The sequence below is a fragment of the Dermacentor variabilis genome, chromosome 3 (genome assembly GCF_050947875.1).
Source record: "Dermacentor variabilis isolate Ectoservices chromosome 3, ASM5094787v1, whole genome shotgun sequence".
Taxonomy (NCBI): Eukaryota; Metazoa; Arthropoda; class Arachnida; order Ixodida; family Ixodidae; genus Dermacentor; species Dermacentor variabilis.
This window is the reverse complement of record NC_134570.1, coordinates 137,227,082-137,245,890: the sequence shown is the minus strand read 5'-3', so window position 1 is coordinate 137,245,890 and position 18,809 is coordinate 137,227,082. Positions and strand designations below refer to the sequence as shown.

At 50.3% G+C, this 18,809-nt stretch overlaps 1 protein-coding gene and 1 long non-coding RNA gene across 3 annotated transcripts in view; one reads left to right on the top strand and one right to left on the bottom strand.

Annotated features, from left to right (window-relative positions):
- The window catches only part of LOC142574216 (uncharacterized), a 92,130-nt gene that overhangs the window by 31,014 nt on the left and 42,307 nt on the right, over positions 1-18,809 (bottom strand). The window lies entirely within an intron of this gene.
- On the top strand, positions 1,450-18,735 carry LOC142573830 (uncharacterized). Its single transcript, XM_075683069.1, has 4 exons — positions 1,450-1,477; positions 4,765-4,869; positions 5,208-6,523; positions 18,670-18,735. Exons 1-4 carry the CDS (start codon positions 1,450-1,452, stop codon positions 18,733-18,735), a joined length of 1,515 nt encoding a protein of 504 aa, XP_075539184.1.

The following is an 18,809-nucleotide window of genomic DNA, read 5'->3' as shown; positions in this document are numbered from 1 at the left end:
ATAAAGAAACCGTGTGGTCTTAAATTAGGCAGCTTTAGAACAGAGTTCGGTGGATCACGTGCATTAAATGCAACAAATTCGTGGTACGCTACACCTTGCGCTTCTCTATAATAATGAGAGGTTAAATTGCGGAGCTATGCTTCTTTACGGCGCGCCATCCCTAAGTCTCAAGCAGTAACAGGAAAGGAAAACAAAACAGAAGAGAGGAGCGCTTTGTGTTATGCGCTCCTTCCTCTCTCTATATTCATTCCAGTAGCTGCCTCACACTCAGATGAAAAAATGAAGACGAAAGCGACAAATACTGCTCAATGCGCTTCTCTATAATAGTGAGTGGTTCAATTGGGGAGGTATGCCTTTTTACGGCCGGCCCTCCCAATGACTCAAGCAGTACCTTTAAAAGAAAACAAAACAAAAGAGAGGAGCGCTTTATGGTGTGTGTTCTTTCCTATGTCGAAATTAATTCCGTGCGCTGTCTCACCCTCAGAAGATAAAATGAAGCAAAAGTAACAAATACTGCATACACTATGACTAAAGGCATAGGCACAAAATTATTGTCGTCACAGCCATCGCCGTTGGAAGCATGCTACAGTGAGGAGACGCAGTCATCTCCTCACGTTGAGAGAGTCCCACATAGCCCTTAACGAACATGGGCGACATACAAACTAGGTCATCAACTTAATAAACGGAAAGCATTACAACCAATATTCAAATGCAACGCAAGGTAACAGCTATCTAGAAGCAGTGTATAAGTCGCTGTCCAAAGAGAAGTCACTTGAAGAATGTTAGTTTCACACATGGGAAGCAAACGTATTCGGGTAGGGTACTGCGTGATATCTTGTGTCAAATATATCCAAGCCAAGACAATGTATTAGCACCCGCGATGATTACTTAGTCGCTTTGGCGTTGCTCTGATGAGCATGATGTTGCTGAATCAAATCCCGACCATGCCGGTCACATTAAGAAGGGGGCGAAATGCAAAAACGCCCTTAGCCTGTGCACTCACTATATATACCTCGATTTGAAGGAACTTCAAATATAGTGAATTATTTTGAGGCCGTTACAATCTGATATTGTAGTAATTACATCGGTTTATGAGCGCTTGTTCGGCTGTCCTTTGCATGTTTTGCCAATCAGCGGAGGATGCTGGCAGAAACTACGGCAGACATTGAATGTGCGACGTTTTAGTGCCCCCCAAAAAAGCGGTCGCAAACCATCTCACGATGACTGTTGACCAACCTATTCCCACCGTCTAAACAAGTTATGTGTTAGTGCTGTACTGCATCGCGATTCCTCTTCAGTGCTTCCGTTAAAACACATTTAACCATCCAAGACCGCCTTCGCAGAGCCTGCTCATGGCCTCCGAAATGCATGTCATTCTGGTGCGTACAAGTGCTCTGAAAAGCGTCATGCGGCAACCGAGCTCCTGTCTCGCGCTTCTTTCCGTACACGATGCGCCTGCTAGTAGCACGGCTGAGAAGTACGCTCGTGGCCTCCAAGACGAGAAGCGTAGCAGGCCGGTGCCTGCAAACACTGAGAATGTTCCCTCGCTTATGGCACACTCAGTAGCACATACTCAGTGACCCAAGTTGGCGAGAGGTTCATTAAAGAGAGACACATACGCAGTGGAATATTGGCGCAGCTCACTAAAGCTTCCGAATGCAAGGCATTCATTGAAAACCGGCACATTCCCAGTGTGTTTGTAACAAGGTCTGCTAAAGCGTCAGGTTGCTTTTCTATAGGGACCTTTGTGACACGGGTTCAATTCTCTTCAGAGAGAGAAATAGAAAATCATAAATGAAAGGCAGGCAGGCTAACCAGCTATACGAAGTAAGGATCGTAGTTTTATCAGCCCTATGAACTTGCAAATATTCACTTACTAACTGAATTATCAAGAATGGTGTCAGTGCGCAACAGTAAACATGAACACATCGCACTTAATGAGCGCGGACACTCGCTGTCATAACGCTCGTGTGAGCAAGTGCGGGAGCAGCGGCGAGCGAAGTGACCTTTGTGCGGTCTATTGCTTCAACGCAAGAGCGCCGAAAAAAACAGCGCGCACAAAGACGTGAGCTGGCTGCAGATCCCTTTCAAGATACGGTGCGCGGCCCTGCAAAGTACGTACTTGTTGGCGGAGTCGAAGCCGCCCCACCCGTCTCTCGCGCCCTGCTTCCCCGCTTTCCTCCATATATGGCGCGTGAGATTGAGCTGCGATCGTCAATTCCCTCTACGCCCGTTCGCTAAATGCGCAGTTGCTGCTACTGCACAACGCCGTCTTCCCCCCCTTTCTCCAAATCCCCCTTCCCAGCCTTTTGCGCGACGGAAGAGAGCGCATTTTCTGTCCGCTTTCTTCCTTCGCACGCATCAGACTGAGCTGTGGTCGCCGGCTCGTCATCGCACGCTTTCACTAACACATACAACATACGGCGCGAGGCAACGATTTTATTGCGCTTGGACTTTATACGGAACCACACGGCGACGACGACAGCGAAAATGTGCCTGGGGTGTCCCTGTATTTGATATCACAATAAAGAGTCGCAGTTGTACCTGAAAGGCGAAGCACCGATGGCCATAACAAAGTGGCAGACAGCTATAGACCAGAACACCATTAACTCGCACCGAGACTAAACGAACGCATACTTTCGCACCCGGGTTGCCCGTTCGACCAGCGCCATTTTGTACTGGGCTGCCAAAGTGTGTTCGTCGGCGACCAGTAGACATGGCAAGCGCCAGCTCTAGAACTCCAAAGTGCGGAAATGTGCCCGTTCACGCGGATTCAAAGTACAAGAAGTCATCTGGGCGGCATTGCGTCGTGTTTGGATGCCAAAACAACCAGCGCAAAAGGAGAAGGTTATTTTGGGCTGTTTCAGAAGAGCCCAACACACATAGGGAATTGTGCCGGTGTGGTGCTTTCAGCTTGCAATGATTTCCATCCGCAACGAAGAAGGCCAAGCTGCGCAACCGGTGGATAGCTGCAGTGAATATAGAACTTCTAACGCAGTGAAAATGCACGAGTGAGTATGCGAGCTCTGTATATTTTGGTGCCACCTTCAACTTGGCGCCCTACGAAGGCCGTATGTGTAACACACAGGTTTGCTCCGAGCACTTTCTGGACAACAAGCCACAGAGCAGAATTCTGTGCCACTGCTTCGCGTTGGCTATAACAAAAAGGAAAGCCTTGTCCTGTTTTCATTCATGCAGAGCTCCTCAAGGTAAAGAAGAACACGTGAGCTTGCGGTTAGCGATACTTGCAGCTGGTGCACGGCATGGCCATTTAGATAGAACGACAAGTCCTAGGCAATAGAATGTGGCCCTGCAGGTGAGCGTTATTACTAATGAAAGTAAATCGAAGACTGCTCATCACGTAGCACGAATCCACAAAAACGTAAGCGACGACTGCTCGTCGCCGAAGGTGATGTTGCAGCGCGCCTGTCTTTACGAGCTTGTGTTGCAGGTTTCATTCGTAACGAGTTCATTTCGGCCTCCTGAGCTCTAAACTGCGCGCGTGCTGTTATGCGGCACAAAGCGCAGCATGGCACGTTTTCGTTCATATAGCGAGGAAAGTAAGGTAGTTAATTATTGTTGTATTTTGTCGCAAAATTTTTCTCATTCTAACCAGTATTTTCTTGTTTTTTTTTCTAAGGGAGCGCCAACAATCCGATGTGGCATCGCACAAGCGAAACAGGGGCGCTATAACGTAAAACTATTCGGTAGCGGCAGCAGCAGCGGCGTCGCACGACAGATGAGGTAGACGCACGGTGTTGGCAGTCCGCCGACGGTCACACGAGTCCACACAGACCAGCCTTGAAAGGGACCGCTGTACAGGGTATTGTGGGTGTGGCTCCCGAGTGCCTGACTAATTGGAGGCGCCGCCGAGGTTAAGAAGGGCTTAGCAACTCTGACCCCGTTCCGCATGCAGTGAGCATGGACCTAATCTTCTACGCGTCCGGAACGCAATCGCCAGCCTTGTTGTTGGGTGCGACTGCCTGTGTGGTGTCGAAGGCCAGCTTACACTGCACGCTGTAGGAATGCGGTGCACACGTAAAGAGTGCATTCGGACGACGGCGTCTTGGAAACACGCACTCGGAGAACTTTGTCTTGTAGACAATAAGTTTGAAGGACAAGGAGGGCCATCAGTCTCCCACGCGGACAAACTTTGAGTACGGCCGCACTACGTGGTATCGATGCCCCTGCTTCCGAGACAGTTGCGGCCCAGAGACGCCCTTGGGATTTGAGGCAGTCTAGCGATAACTTGTTCGGGCCTGGCGTGTTTTGCTGAGCCCGTCACTAACTACGAAGAGATGAGAGGGCATCGGAGTTTTAGGGAAGAAGGAAAAGAGCTTTGTTTTCCAATATGCTTATTTTTCAGAGTAAGCCCATCCCTGTGGGTTGTGGCTTAACAAACGGTTGACTCTGATTGGCAACTGAACCTGTGGGACGGGCCAACAGCCCTACCGCCTTTTTTTTCTTTGTATATTTGGGCTATGAAAATCGGGACGACATGCTGTCCCTCAGACTTGGCTGAAATCAGGATTGCTGATAGATCAGTGAGCCTCCGTACTATGTGCGTTAAAACGAGTCTGGGCTCTAACAGTCATTGAGACAGTCGAAGAGTGAGACTTTGTTTCTCAATTGTTCAAGTTTGTAATGTATTTGTTTTACCTGCCATGTATATAGAAAAGTTTACCTATAAATATTTCTTGTACATCTGATCTCATCGCTTCCTGCCTACGTTTGATCAACAACTGCCGATCATCGTCCGAGAAGCTTCAAGTAACAGCGGTGAAGCGAGGACAGAGAACGAACGAAACTTTACGGGCGCAGCACGACAGGATCGGCAAGCCCCACAACGAGCAACGAGCAGCGAGCCAGGCGCAAGGCATCAGAGGGCCACCAGCCAATTCCGCAAGGGTTGCACTTCATCTGCACGAGGACGTCAGGCGGCGCCCCCAGCAGCAACGGGTGAGCGGGATTCCTTGCGTTTTGTCTAGGTTGGCATGGCTGTTGTTCAGTGAGGTTAATGGTGTTCACGCGCAGAACAGCAAATGCGATTGAGGCTAACATAAACATTGATACTGCATCTGAACAAACAGAGGGTCAGAGACGGCAGGAGCTGCAACGCGTCGGAGAGACCGAGTCTCAGACGTCGGATACCGAAATGGATAGTGAGGCGCAAGGCGCTGCGCAGGCTCCGAGCACGGCGTATCCAGAAGCCATGGCGGTGAGACGCCTGGAGCTGGAGCTGGAAAAGGTGCGCCTACAGCTGGAGTGCGAGCGCATTGCTCTACGGAGATTGGAGCTTGAGCAGTCGGGCAGGCCGCCTTCGGTGTCTGAAGGAAGCGATCTCCGCCGTGCCAGCACGGATGGAATATCACAATGTGCTAAAGTGCTTAAGGCATACCGGTTGCCGTGTGACGCTGACGTTCCGATATGGTTTGATGAGGTTGAAAAGTTGTTTTCATCTTTTCAAGTACCAGAACACAGCCGTGTACATTTGATCATGCCTGCGCTGACTGAGCGGGTCCGTTATTTTTTGCGTAGCCTCAATGATGAGGAATGTACGGATTACGAGACTGTAAAGAAGGCGGTACTAGATGAACTTAAGCTCACGCCAGCTGAATACTTGGGGAGGTTTGAAAAGGCATCTAAACGAAAGGAGGAAACTTGGGCTCAGTTCGCGTCCCGCGCTAGAACTTATTTGGCCTATTACCTTCAATCTCGCCATGCAAACACAAAAGAAGCTATGACGGAGCTTATGGTCGCTGACACTATGAAAGCCAGTCTAAGCTCAGAAGCCCTTGAATATGTTCTTTTGCGGGAGGGCGAAGAGTGGTTTAAGCCAGTGGAGTTGGCGAAAGTGCTGGAGACTTTCGAACAAGCTAAAGGGAAAGGACGAGCAACTAAGCCAGCCGCAACAGCCTCATTGACGCAGCAAGCAAAACTAGCTAGCCCGCAGAGGACAAATTTAAAATGCCACGTGTGTCATATACAGGGACACCTAGCCAGAGACTGCCCAAAAGCTTCAAATAAAGAACAACAGGGGAAGGCACCGACTGTGCAAAAACAAAGGGTACAGAAGGTTGCTGTTGTAAGTGAAGAACCTCTACCAGAGCAAGAAAGGGTGCTTAGCGCTAGAGTAGAAATCTTAGCTCAACATGCTAGCTCAGGGCGGTCAAAGCTGGACCTAATCCCTATCATGTGCGGGGATATAGCAACGGAAGCTGTGTTGGACACAGGTAGTGAGATAACGGTCGTCCGTAAAAGCATGTTGCCCGTCGTTTTACAGGAGCCATCGGGAACAGTAAGGCTCGAGTCGGCATTCGGAAAGACCATTCGAGCTAACCTAGCTACGCTGCTCGTAGGCATGCATCGCCCGGGCGCTGTGATACAACCACAGAGGATCGATCTGGTGTGCGCGGTTACAGACGAACTTGCAAAGGGGATTGACTGCCTGTTGTCAAAGGAAGATTGGGAACTACTACAGGCGCAGGAAAAAGACGAGTTTGGACGAGAAAGTATTCCGCGGGTAGCCAATTCCGTTGGAGTTCGATCAGTCGAAATAGTTGATAACACTGAGCCAGAATGCGGCCTAAGTTGTGAAGAAACGACAGACAACATCCCTGTATTGCAAGAGAATAGTTTCCTTCAAGATGTCACTGGGGTGCCCAGTCAGCGGGAGAAATTTCGAGCTGCTCAGCTTGCCGATGAAAGCCTGAAAAAGGTCTGGAATGATGCGAGAAACGGTAAAGCTGGCATGTTCGTGTCAGATGGACTTTTGTATCATTGGGATTCCTTAGCGGGGGTCAAGGTCAGACAACTGGTCCTACCAGAAGAAAAGCGCAATGAGGTATTGCAGCTCGCGCATGAGTCATTGTGGGGTGGACACTTGGGGCCGAAAAAGACAAAGCTCCGGATAAAGTACAGTTTCTTCTGGCCAGGAATGGAGAAGGAAATCGCTGGGCATTGTCAGACGTGCCACCAGTGTCAAACACGTTCAGATAGCCTTCAGAGCGATAAAGTCCCCATCACGCCGCTTACGCGACCGGAACATCCATTTCAGGTGGTCAATGTGGACCTCATTGGGCCTATTGAGGTGCCATCTGCGAGGGGCCACAAATATGCTTTGTGTCTTGTCGATCTTTGCACGAGATGGCCTGAGGTAGTGCCGCTCCGATCCCTGACAGCGAGGGCCACATGCGAGGCTTTACTGGAGATTTTCAGCCGTACTGGAGTGCCGGAAAGATCTGTTCAGACCAAGGCACGAACTTTAAAGCTCAACTGACACAGCTAATGTTGGAAAAACTGGGTTGCTCACCCAGGTTCTCCACTGCTGAACACCCTGAGAGCAATGGAGTGGTTGAGAGATGGAACAGAGTCCTCAAAAATATGTTGTATCATGTAATGGAGCGGGACCGAAGAAACTGGGACAAGCTCATCCCATTTGTTCTGTGGGCTTATCGCGAAGTGCCGCATGATACTACCGGGGTGGCGCCGTTCAGGCTATTGTACGGTAGAAACCCAAATGGGCCCCTATCAATATTGCAGCAAACTTGGACGCGTGAGATCGCGGTGCCCTCAACTCTGAGAGAGAAACCTGCCAAGTATTTGCAGCAGCTGCGGGAGCAACTAGAACTAGCCGCGAGTGTAGCTGAATTGACAAGCACCGAGCGCCAGAGCAAATATGCTGAAGTTTACAATAGGAGGGCACGGACTAAAGAATTTAAGGTCGGGGACCAAGTACTCCTCTTTGACACAGATCGGGCAACCAAGATGGCTGCCAGGTGGTTGGGTCCTTTCACAGTTATTGGGAGAGAGAGAGAACACTCGTATCGCTTGCAAATAAATGACAGAAAGGCTTCGGTAGTGCACGCTAACCGACTCAGGCCGTACTACGCTAGAGTGAGTCATGTGGGGGTAGTGTTCGAGGAAGACGGAGAATTTGGTGAGGTGGAATACGCGCCGCAAGCTCTATGCACTTCAGTGAGCAAGCACCCAATAACTGAAGACAAGCTAGCTCATTTGGGTTCAGATGCGCGCACGGAAATCGAGGCGGTATTTGAGAAACATCGCTGCGTCTTTGACGGAAAGCCTGGGAGCGCACAAGTAGGGCGGCACCGCATCGAACTGGAGGAAGGATGTAAACCAAAGAGGACGTTTCCTTATAGAGTCCCTGAACTATTAAAGAAAGAGGTTAGTAGGCAAGTGAAAGAGCTTCTTGAGTTGGGCCTGATATATCCGGTGGAGAGCGAATTTGCACACCCGGTTGTGTGTGTTGGTAAGAAGGACGGGTCAGTGCGCATGTGCGTCGATTATAGAACGCTTAATGCCGTGACCAGAGTAGATGCCTTTCCAATGACCAATCCACGGGAGCTGATCTTCAGAGTTGGTCACTCGAAATTTCATAACAGTCGTTGATCTGAGGAGAGGATACTGGCAGGTACCGATGGAACCCCAAAGCGAACATCTCACGGCATTCGTGACACATGATGGGCACTACGCATGGAAGGTAAGGCCATTTGGGCTGAAAAACTCTGCGGCTACCTTTCAACGGATGGTTAATTCATTGCTGGCTGCACACCAAGCTTATGCGTCAGCATACCTAGATGACATTGCAATCTTTTCAAATACCTGGAAAGAACACCTGCAGCATGTAGACATAGTGCTTAAACTGCTAAGTGATGCTGGGCTGAAAGCCAGCTCTGAAAAATGCCAGGTAGCGCAAACTCATATCCGCTATTTGGGACACATAGTTGGCTCTGGAACTCATGCACCAGACCCTGAGAAGATAGCTGCCATAGAAGGCCTTGTGCCACCTCACACAAAGAAGGAGTTGCGAAGTCTGTTGGGGCTTTGCGGATATTATCGGGACTATGTCTGAAACTACGCCGACGTGGCTAGCCCGCTTACAGCTTTGACAAGGCGAGGGGTTCCTAATTCAATTCCATGGTCGGAAGAAGCGCAGTGCGCGTTCGAAAGTCTGAAATTAGCTCTCTGTCAGGCTGTCGCCATGAACACTCCTGAGCCTCATCAGCCGTACTGGCTATTCACTGATGCGTCGGCGACGGCGGCCGGTGCCTGTTTAGCTCAAATGTCAGCGGACGGAAAAGAAAAGCCGATCGCTTTTGCTAGCCATCGCTTTAACCCGACACAGGCGCGCTGGTCGACCATAGAGCGAGAAGCCTTTGCTATTATTTGGGCACTCAAGAAATTTGACTACTGGCTTTTCGGAGCAGTGCTGAATGTTGTCTCTGACCATAACCCATTGTCATATTTGACAACCAGCACCCCGCAGGGGGCCAAGTTAGCAAGATGGGTGCTTTCCCTACAGCGCTACAATGTAACGGTGCGTCACCGCAAAGGAACAAGTAACGCCAACGCTGATGCATTGTCAAGGCTCTCGAATCGTTCATGGGAGCCAACCGAGTAAATAGCGGAAAAGAAAGGATAGACAGAAACAGCCATGCCAGCTACGACAGGCGTGAATGTTCCCGTTCACCCGAAGGACGTGTGCGTGGGACAGTTCAGCCTTGATGGAACTTTCGGTGGTTGTCGTCGTCCATCTGTGTGAGGGTTATAAGACTGTGTACATGAGTATTTCTTTTGCATGCTCACTGCCATGAATGTGTTGAGCCTTCGCCCTTTTCTTTTATCACTGTGAGAAAATTGTTTTTTTTCGTGGTCCTTTTAGTTCATTTTCTTGTTCCTTACGGGCTCCGCAGCACCCGTGTTGGGCAGCGTATGTCAATTTTCTTTGACGGAACCTTCAGAGCCTAAATTTTACGATACAGCGCCCTTTGGCTCTTGTAGTATAGCTGGGCACATTCTGAGCCCAGTATACTCTTTAGGAGGGACGTGTAAGGTCGCTCTGATTGTTCGTGTTCTTAAGTGTCACGAATTGGCCACGTGCTTTGTGTATAGAGAGGGGGTTCCCTTCCCCCCATGTCAGCCGGGCGACAGTTGCTGTGTTATGTGGGGTCACAGGCACCGCGCGGTGTTGGGTGACGCGTCGCGGCAGGTGCCAGGAGGGCGAGTGCCGATTCCGGGAAGTCGGCATTGTGCGCACGGTGTTGGCAGTCCGCCGACGGTCACACGAGTCCACACAGACCAGCCTTGAAAGGGACCGCTGTACAGGGTATTGTGGGTGTGGCTCCCGAGTGCCTGACTAATTGGAGGCGCCGCCGAGGTTAAGAAGGGCTTAGCAACTCTGACCCCGTTCCGCATGCAGTGAGCATGGACCTAATCTTATACGCGTCCGGAACGCAATCGCCAGCCTTGTTGTTGGGTGCGACTGCCTGTGTGGTGTCGAAGGCCAGCTTACACTGCACGCTGTAGGAATGCGGTGCACACGTAAAGAGTGCATTCGGACGACGGCGTCTTGGAAACACGCACTCGGAGAACTTTGTCTTGTAGACAATAAGTTTGAAGGACAAGGAGGGCCATCAGTCTCCCACGCGGACAAACTTTGCGTACGGCCGCACTACGTGGTATCGATGCCCCTGCTTCCGAGACAGTTGCGGCCCAGAGACGCCCTTGGGATTTGAGGCGGTCTAGCGATAACTTGTTCGGGCCTGGCGTGTTTTGCTGAGCCCGTCACTAACTACGAAGAGATGAGAGGGCATCGGAGTTTTAGGGAAGAAGGAAAAGAGCTTTGTTTTCCAATATGCTTCTTTTTCAGAGTAAGCCCATCCCTGTGGGTTGTGGCTTAACAAACGGTTGACTCTGATTGGCAACTGAACCTGTGGGACGGGCCAACAGCCCTACCGCCTTTTTTTTCTTTGTATATTTGGGCTATGAAAATCGGGACGACATGCTGTCCCTCAGACTTGTCTGAAATCAGGATTGCTGATAGATCAGTGAGCCTCCGTACTATGTGCGTTAAAACGAGTCTGGGCTCTAACAGTCATTGAGACAGTCGAAGAGTGAGACTTTGTTTCTCAATTGTTCAAGTTTGTAATGTATTTGTTTTACCTGCCATGTATATAGAAAAGTTTACCTATAAATATTTCTTGCACATCTGATCTCATCGCTTCCTGCCTGCGTTTGATCAACAACTGCCGATCATCGTCCGAGAAGCTTCAAGTAACAGCTGTGAAGCGAGGACAGAGAACGAACGAAACTTTACTGAGATTATTAAAAAGAATGCTACGCTAAGAGATCGAGTGTCGGTTCTTCCTCTCCCGCAAGAGCCCAAGACTTTACTGGTCTACATGGTTGCTCGTCGCCACAGTTCGGTGAACCCGGACGTGATACTGCCATGCGCTCCTGTGGTAGAGACGACCATGGACCAGACCAACGCTACGAGAGCTCAAGGCCAGAACCCTTCCGAGAAACGCGGTGAGCCCTCCTGTAACGCCATCGCTGTCCACCTTCCACAGTACTGGGACCAGCATCCTTCGGCGTGATTTCTTCAGGCCGAAGCGCCGCCTATGACGATCTCAAGGCAGCACTGCTACAGCGCACAGCAGCTTCACAGGGTTCTCGCATCCAGCAGCTTCTGTCCGCTGAAGAACTCGGTGACCGACGCGCTAGTCAACTTCTTCGCCGAATGAGCCAGCTGCTCGAAAACAACGCGAGATCCATCGACGACGCGCTGTTGCGCGAATTGTTTTTGCAACGACTCCCGGCTAACGTGCAGATGGTCCTTGTGACAGCCTCTATTATGGACCTTACCAGACTTGCCGCTTTGGCCGACAAAGTATAGGTAGTAGCCACCCCAACCATCGCAGCCATGTCACCGTCTCCGGGTGACAATACAACCGCTCAGCAAACTCATCCTTGCTCTTCCGCAATGCAATCTCCGCTGGACTGCTTGTATGAACGCCTGGAACGCATCATCTGCAGAGCGGAACATCGCCGCACATCTCGTCGCCCATGCAGCCGTAGTTCCAGCAGATCAAGACGCACGGGCACCCGCAATGAAACCTCAACTACAACACCTGGCGTTTGCTACTACCACCGACGTTTTGGAAACGACGCTAGTCACTGTCGGCGTCCCTGCGCATGGCAGGGAAACAGGCCGGCCGACCTCTAATGGCGACGAGTGGTCCGGCCGAGCACACAAGTCGCCTTTTCTACATGACGGACAGAGTTACGCGACAACGATTCTTAGTCGACACAGGTGCTGACGTCAGCATTCTTCCCGCATAGCACTCCGACCGAAAAGCGACAGCTGTGTCGTTTTTGCAAGCCGTCAACGGCACCAGGATTCCAGTTTTCTAGTCACGCTCCGTCATGCTAAACCTTGGTCTTCTACGAGCGGTCCGCTGGATTTTCCTTGTTGCAGACGTCCGTCGTGCAGTCATTAGAGCAGACTTCTTGCATAACTTCGGACTCCTTGTGGACATCCAACGACGCCGTCTCATCGACTCCGTGACCCAGCTATCCGTTCCCGGCGTCCCATCATCCGGCACATCGCCCATAGCGCCTATTTCTGCCATGTTGGACGAACCTTTCGCCGTGCTCCTACGCGAGTTTCCCACTTTGACGCGCCTGCCGGACTGGACGCATCCGGTACAACATGACGTGTTCCAACACATCGTCACCTCCGGCCCACCAGTCTATTTTCGACCCCGGCGTTTGTCTTCGGAGAAACTCAAGATCGCTCGCGCGGAGTTCGAACCCATGCTGCAACTTGGCATCATCCGCCCTTCCTTCAGTAACTGGGCATCACCACTTCACATGGTGCTTAAGAAGACGGGAGACTGGCGCCCATGCGGCGATTACCGGGCACTAAACAACGCCACAGTTCCTAATGGCTACCCTCTACCGAACATTCAGGACTTCACGGTAGCGTTGCACGGTGCGACGATCTTTTCTAAGATCGATCTCGTTCGCGCCTATCATCAACTACCGGTCACAGAAGACCTTCCCAAGACCGCCATCACCACACCCTTCGGTCTTTTCAAATTTCTCCGCATGCCTTTCGGTTTACGGAACGCGGGCCAATCCTTTCAGCGTTTCATCGATTCCGTCACACGAGGTTTGCCTTTCGTTTTTGCATACATTGATGACCTTCTCGTCGCCAGCTCTTCGGCAGAAGAACATCTTCACCACTTGCGGTTGTTGTTTTCACGCCTTGCCAGTAAAGGAATTGTCATCAACGCGGCCAAGAGTGAATTCGGTCAACCTGAACTCGAGTTCCTCGGTCATATCGTCGACGCTAACGGCATTCGACCACTGCCGTCCAAGATTCGCGTCATCGAAAATCTTCCCCGACCGACCACACTCACCGAGCTTCGCCAATTTCTCGGATTTGTCAATTTCTACCGCCGATTCATTCCCGAGTGCGCACGACTTATGGCTTCGCTAGACGCTCTCCTGGTAAACAAGCGCAAACAAGTGCTTCAGTGGACTGAAGAGGCCACTGACGCTTTCACAAAAATCAAGTCTGCCCTCGCCAACGCCACGTTGCTTGGACACCCAAAGCCAGATGCACCCACTGCCATCATAACCGACGCTTCAAACAACTCCGTTGGTGCAGTTCTGCAGCAATTCATCGACTATGCGTGACATCCACTCGCTTTTTTCTCAAAGAAACTGAAGCCTCCGCAGTCCCGCTACAGCGTGTTCGGCTGTGAATTGCTCGCTGTTTAGCTGGCTATGAAGCATTTTTGCCATTTCCTAGAAGGCCGTGCATTCACTGTCTTGACCGACCACAAGCCCCTTGTACACGCAACGAATCGTTCGGCGTCCTGTTACTCAACCCGCGAGATTCGACACTTTTCCTACATCTCCGAGTTTACAACAACGTTCCGCCACATCAAGGGCACCGACAACGTTCCAGCCGACGTTCTGAGTCGTGTCATTGTTGTTTCCGCGTTGACATCGGAACCTTTCACCATCGAAGCCGACTTACTCGCCAGTCAAAAGCGTGACGACACTGAACTTCGTACACTCCGGAATTCGTCAACGTCCCTGAAATTGGAAGACGTCGTTGTGACCCCAAATGGTACGTCTGTCGTCTGCGACACTTCTACCGACAAACCTAGACCATACATTGCGGCATCTCTTCGCAGATGTCTATTCGAAACCATGCACAACCTGCCGCAGCCTGGCATACGCGCGACACAGAAGCTTCTTTCCAGTCGTTTCGTTTGGCCTCGGCTGAACGCGCAAGTTCGCGATTGGGTTCGCTGCTGTTTGTCGTGTCAACGTTCGAAGATCCAGCGTCACCCCATTCCGCCTGCCAAGTCTTTTCTTCCACCGGATGCTCGTTTTGACACCGTACACCTGGACCTGGTCGGCCCTCTCCCACCTTCGAAAGGTTACTGCTACACACTGACATGCATCGAGAGTTATACACAGTGGCCAGAAGCTACACCTATATCTGACATCTCAGCGCCCACGGTTGCAGCAGCTTTCGTGTCTACGTGGATCGGAAGGTTCGGCTGCCCATCTACAATAATCACAAATCGCGGTCGACAGTTTGACTCAGCACTCTTCAACGAGCTACTCAACCTACTCGGAACGACACGTTTTCGCACAACAGTTTACCAGCCGCACTCCAATGGACTAGTTGAACGTTTTCACCGGCATCTCAAGGCCTCCCTTATGACACATGAATCGCCAGAGAAGTGGGTCCTGCATTTGCCCCTCGTCTTACTTGGCATCAGAGCCGCACTCAAGAGCGACCTAGGTTGTTCCTGTGCTGAGCTAGTTTACGGCACTCACCCACGCCTTCCGTGCGATTTCTTTGTCGCCGCCCCCAAAACGTCTATGCCATCACCTGCCGAATACGTTGCCGAACTGCAAGCCTTCTTCTGCCAGACACGCCCCGCGCCTACACGTTTAGAAGAAGCAAGGTCCCCGTACGTTCCTCCCGCACTCACCTCTGCTACCCACGTTTTCGTGCGTAACTGCGCCGTGCGGAAGCCTTTGCAACCACACTACTCCGGGCCATATTGTGCTCTATAGCGTCGTCCGACGACGTTTGTTGTGAATGTCAACGGCCGATCAGACACGATTGCCCTGGAACGTCTAAAACCCGCCTACATCGAAGCACCCGCACCATCAGCTCCACCAGTATGCGACGTGACCCTGCTCCATCCTTCGCCGCCGCCTGCTCACGTGACACCCAAGACCAAAGCCAAGACACGCCGCGTCACGTGGACTTTCCATCGTTCGTCGAACTTTCCTCCTCTCTAGAGGGGGGAGCCGTCTGCAGCGGCAGCAGCATCGGCGTCGCGCGAGAGATGACGTAGACGCTCGCGTCTACACGAAGCACGAGCGGCTGGCACGCACCAGCACGGGCTAGCATCCGAAGGCGATTATTAAAAAGAATGCTACACTAAGGGATCGAGTGTCGGTTCTTCCTCTCTTGCAAGAGCCCGAGACTTTACCGGTCTACGTGGTCGCTTGTCGCCACAATTCCAAAACTTTTCTATTCCAATTCTACAATCAACCAAACGCGATTGGTCAAAAGCTTTTTTTAGACCACCCGCACTTCACCTGTCTGTCACGCGATGTCACGAAAGCTGTGATGGCTCCCCATTTGATATAACGTGTACACACTGATTATGCATGATTTGACCGAAAAAAAGAAAAAATATTGATTTCTGATTTGACCCCTTTTCGCCATTAGCCCTCGGCTATAGGTCACAGGTATTCGGGCTACACCCACTTCACCTGCCTGTCAGGCGACATCGCTAAACCGCAAAAACTCACCGCGTCAAAGTGACGTGCACGCAACAAAGATTCGTTATATGCCGAACAAAACTGAAATTTCTTCTGAATAGCCGCAGGCTGCACCGTTCCGAAAGGAATAAAGGTGGCTGCCACCGATCGCTCAGGCACAGTCGACTCGCACCTGCCGGAGAGCATGGGTTTATTTGCGTATAAAAAAACTTTTTTGCGTGGCCGTGTAATGTTTTCGAGCGCTTTCGGCACGTTTACGACCTCGTTCTGTCAACTCTTCTTCGCTGAGGATCCGTTTCACGGTCATTCTTAAGCTACCGTTGCGTGCCGCCGCGATTTTCGACCAGCCACCACAAGATAAGGGAAAGCGGACCAATCACAGATGGCGGCACCATCCTCTTGATCCGGTTATCGATTTTGAGTGCAGTGGCTCGGCCCCATCGAATCGCTCTACACTTGAGCGTGCTCCTCGTCTCTTGTCAGCCAGTTAGATAAGACAAGTCGCTCAGTGTAGGCAAGGTTACTCGCTTTTCTAGCATATAAAGTGACCTGCTATGACCGAGGAGAGCGTTTCATTGGTCTGTTCAGACAAGCCTGGCGGTGACCACTCCATGCTTGCGTCGGCGGTTACGCAAATTTGAGGTCAGGAGAATGGAATAAAAACATATTGGAATAGTTTTACGTTATAGAGCCCCAGGTCTCATACCAGGTAGCTGCAGTTGGTGGGGCTAATTTTTTGGAATGAAGGGGCGCTATAAAGTAAACTATTCCAAACTTTTCTATTCCAATTCTGCAATCAGCCCACCGCGATTGGTGGAAAACTTTTTGGACCACCCCTACTACACGTGTCTGTCACGCGACGTCACGAAAATCGCGATAGCTCTGCGTCTGATATGACATGTACACACTGATTATGCATAGTTTGACCGAACGAAACAAAAATAGTTCTTTCTGATTCGACACCTTTTCGCCATTAGCGTCAAAAGTTCAAAAGTCAAAAGTCGGGCTGCACCCACTTCAACTGCCTCTCACGCGATATCACAAAACCGCAAAACTTACCAAGTCAAAGTGACGTGTACACGTTAAAGATGCATTATATGCCGAGCAAAACTGAATTTTCTTCTGAATAGCCGCACGCTGCCCCGTTCCGAAAGGAATAAAAGATGGCTGCCGCCGATCGGTCCGGCACTGGCTACTCGCCCCTGCCGGAAAGTACGGGTCTATTTGCGTGTAATAAAACTTTTTGCGTGACCGTGTAACGTTTTCGAGAATTTTAGGTGCGTTTAAGACTTCGTTCGGCCAACTCTTCCTTGCTGAGGATCCGTTTTAGCGTCATTCTTGGGCTTCCGTTGCATGCCGCCGTGATTTTCGACGAGCCACCGCAAGCTAAGTAAGAAAAAGCGCACCAATCGCAGACGCCGGCACCACCCTCTTCACCCGGTTATCGATATTCAGTGCGGTGGCTCGGCCCCATCGAATTCCTCTCCACTTGAGCGTGCTCCTCGCCTCTTGTGAGCCAATTAGATAAGGCAAACAGCTCCGCACAGGAAATGTTATTCGTTTTCAAGCAAACAAAAGTGACCTCCTATGAACGAGGGGAACATTTGATTGGTTTGTTCAAACAACCCTGCGGGTGACTGCCCGATGCTTGCGTCGGCGGTTACGCAAAGTTGACGTCAGGAGATTGGAATAAAAACACATTGGAATAGTTTTACGTTATACGGCCCCAGGCGCGGTTGTTGTACCAAAGGGCTCCCTGATGATGCAGGTTTAAGTGGGATAGTAATTTTATGTGCCCTGTTATGGTTTGTGCAACAACTGTACAACATTTGCATCTGTCGTGCTCACCCTGTTATACCGGCTTTGACTGCACATGTAGCTGAACATTATAACCACTCTAGTTCCTTATTTTCCAATGAGTGCAGATTTAGCGCCATACGTTGCTTTTTCAACAAATGTAGTCTTGTGTTCTTAAAGTTGTGCTTTTAAGTGGTTGCACGAAGCACGATAAGTGGTTGCACGATGTGTATTTTCTATATCATTTCGAGAGGACTTCCCAACTTCTTCCCAACATTTGGGGCATGGAAAAGAACTACAGCACTTCTTACTGTAACATATGGTTGGTTTTCAATGTGCATGTGGTGAAGGGCAGGCGTCTGCTAATCAGGCAGGCTGTAAGCACAGTCAAACGATCTCGCCAGTGTGTTGCCGAACGTGGCCAACCCAGTAGTGGCCTTGATGAACAAGACCAAACTGAAAGTGCAGAGGACAATGTTCTGCGTGCTGGAAGAAACGTAGAAATGTATTTGCATGCTGACACCCAAGCACTAGCTGCTGCCTGTCCACAACAAGAGCAACAGATAATTCAGCAGCAAAGACGCACATCACAGCAGGCAGCGTCTGTTCACCTAGCTGCAGTGGATGCCCTGAGTGAAACAGCGCAAATAGAGATACCAGGTCACAATAAAACAAGTGTAGTAGAAGCTACAAGCACAGTAGAACTGTATAACACCAAACTACAGGAGTTGACATCCTAACAGCTTCAGGTTGTCCCTGCTACATATGAGGTAGTGGTGGAAAACATTGAAGAGGTACTGGCAGTTGCAGATTTTGATTTTTAGGCATATTATAATGCAGAGAATCTCCATACTGTTGAGCTGTCCACAGTGTCATCATTCGCAGAGCCCGCGCAATCGATCGTACCAATGGACGTTTCACCTGAGTGTGCACAAAGAACTTTGCACGAACACTGCTACTTTTCTTGCAGAGTGAAAATTGTTGATGCAGGAACCGAAACATCTTTATACAGTGCAGTTTTGTTACTGCCTAGTCAGTACCACTTTGACACTGGATTGAGCAATTGCACCTTCTGTGAATAAGTCAAACTTGTGGAGAGTAAGGCCAGCGCTCAATTCAAATTAAGCATTAATGATGCTGTTGTGCTAACTTTAATGTGGCTTAGACTGGGGGTGCTCTATGCTGATTTGGCGTTTTGGTTTGCTATATCTGTATGTCTTTTTGGTAAAATTTTTCACACAGATCTTCGAGCACCAGCGAGAATTTCCAGATGACATTTTATCATCTCGCTACCTCAGGAGACCATAGAGAGGTCACTTCCAAAAACATACAAAGATAGCATGTACAAGAACACTAGATGCATAATAGACTGCACAGAGGTG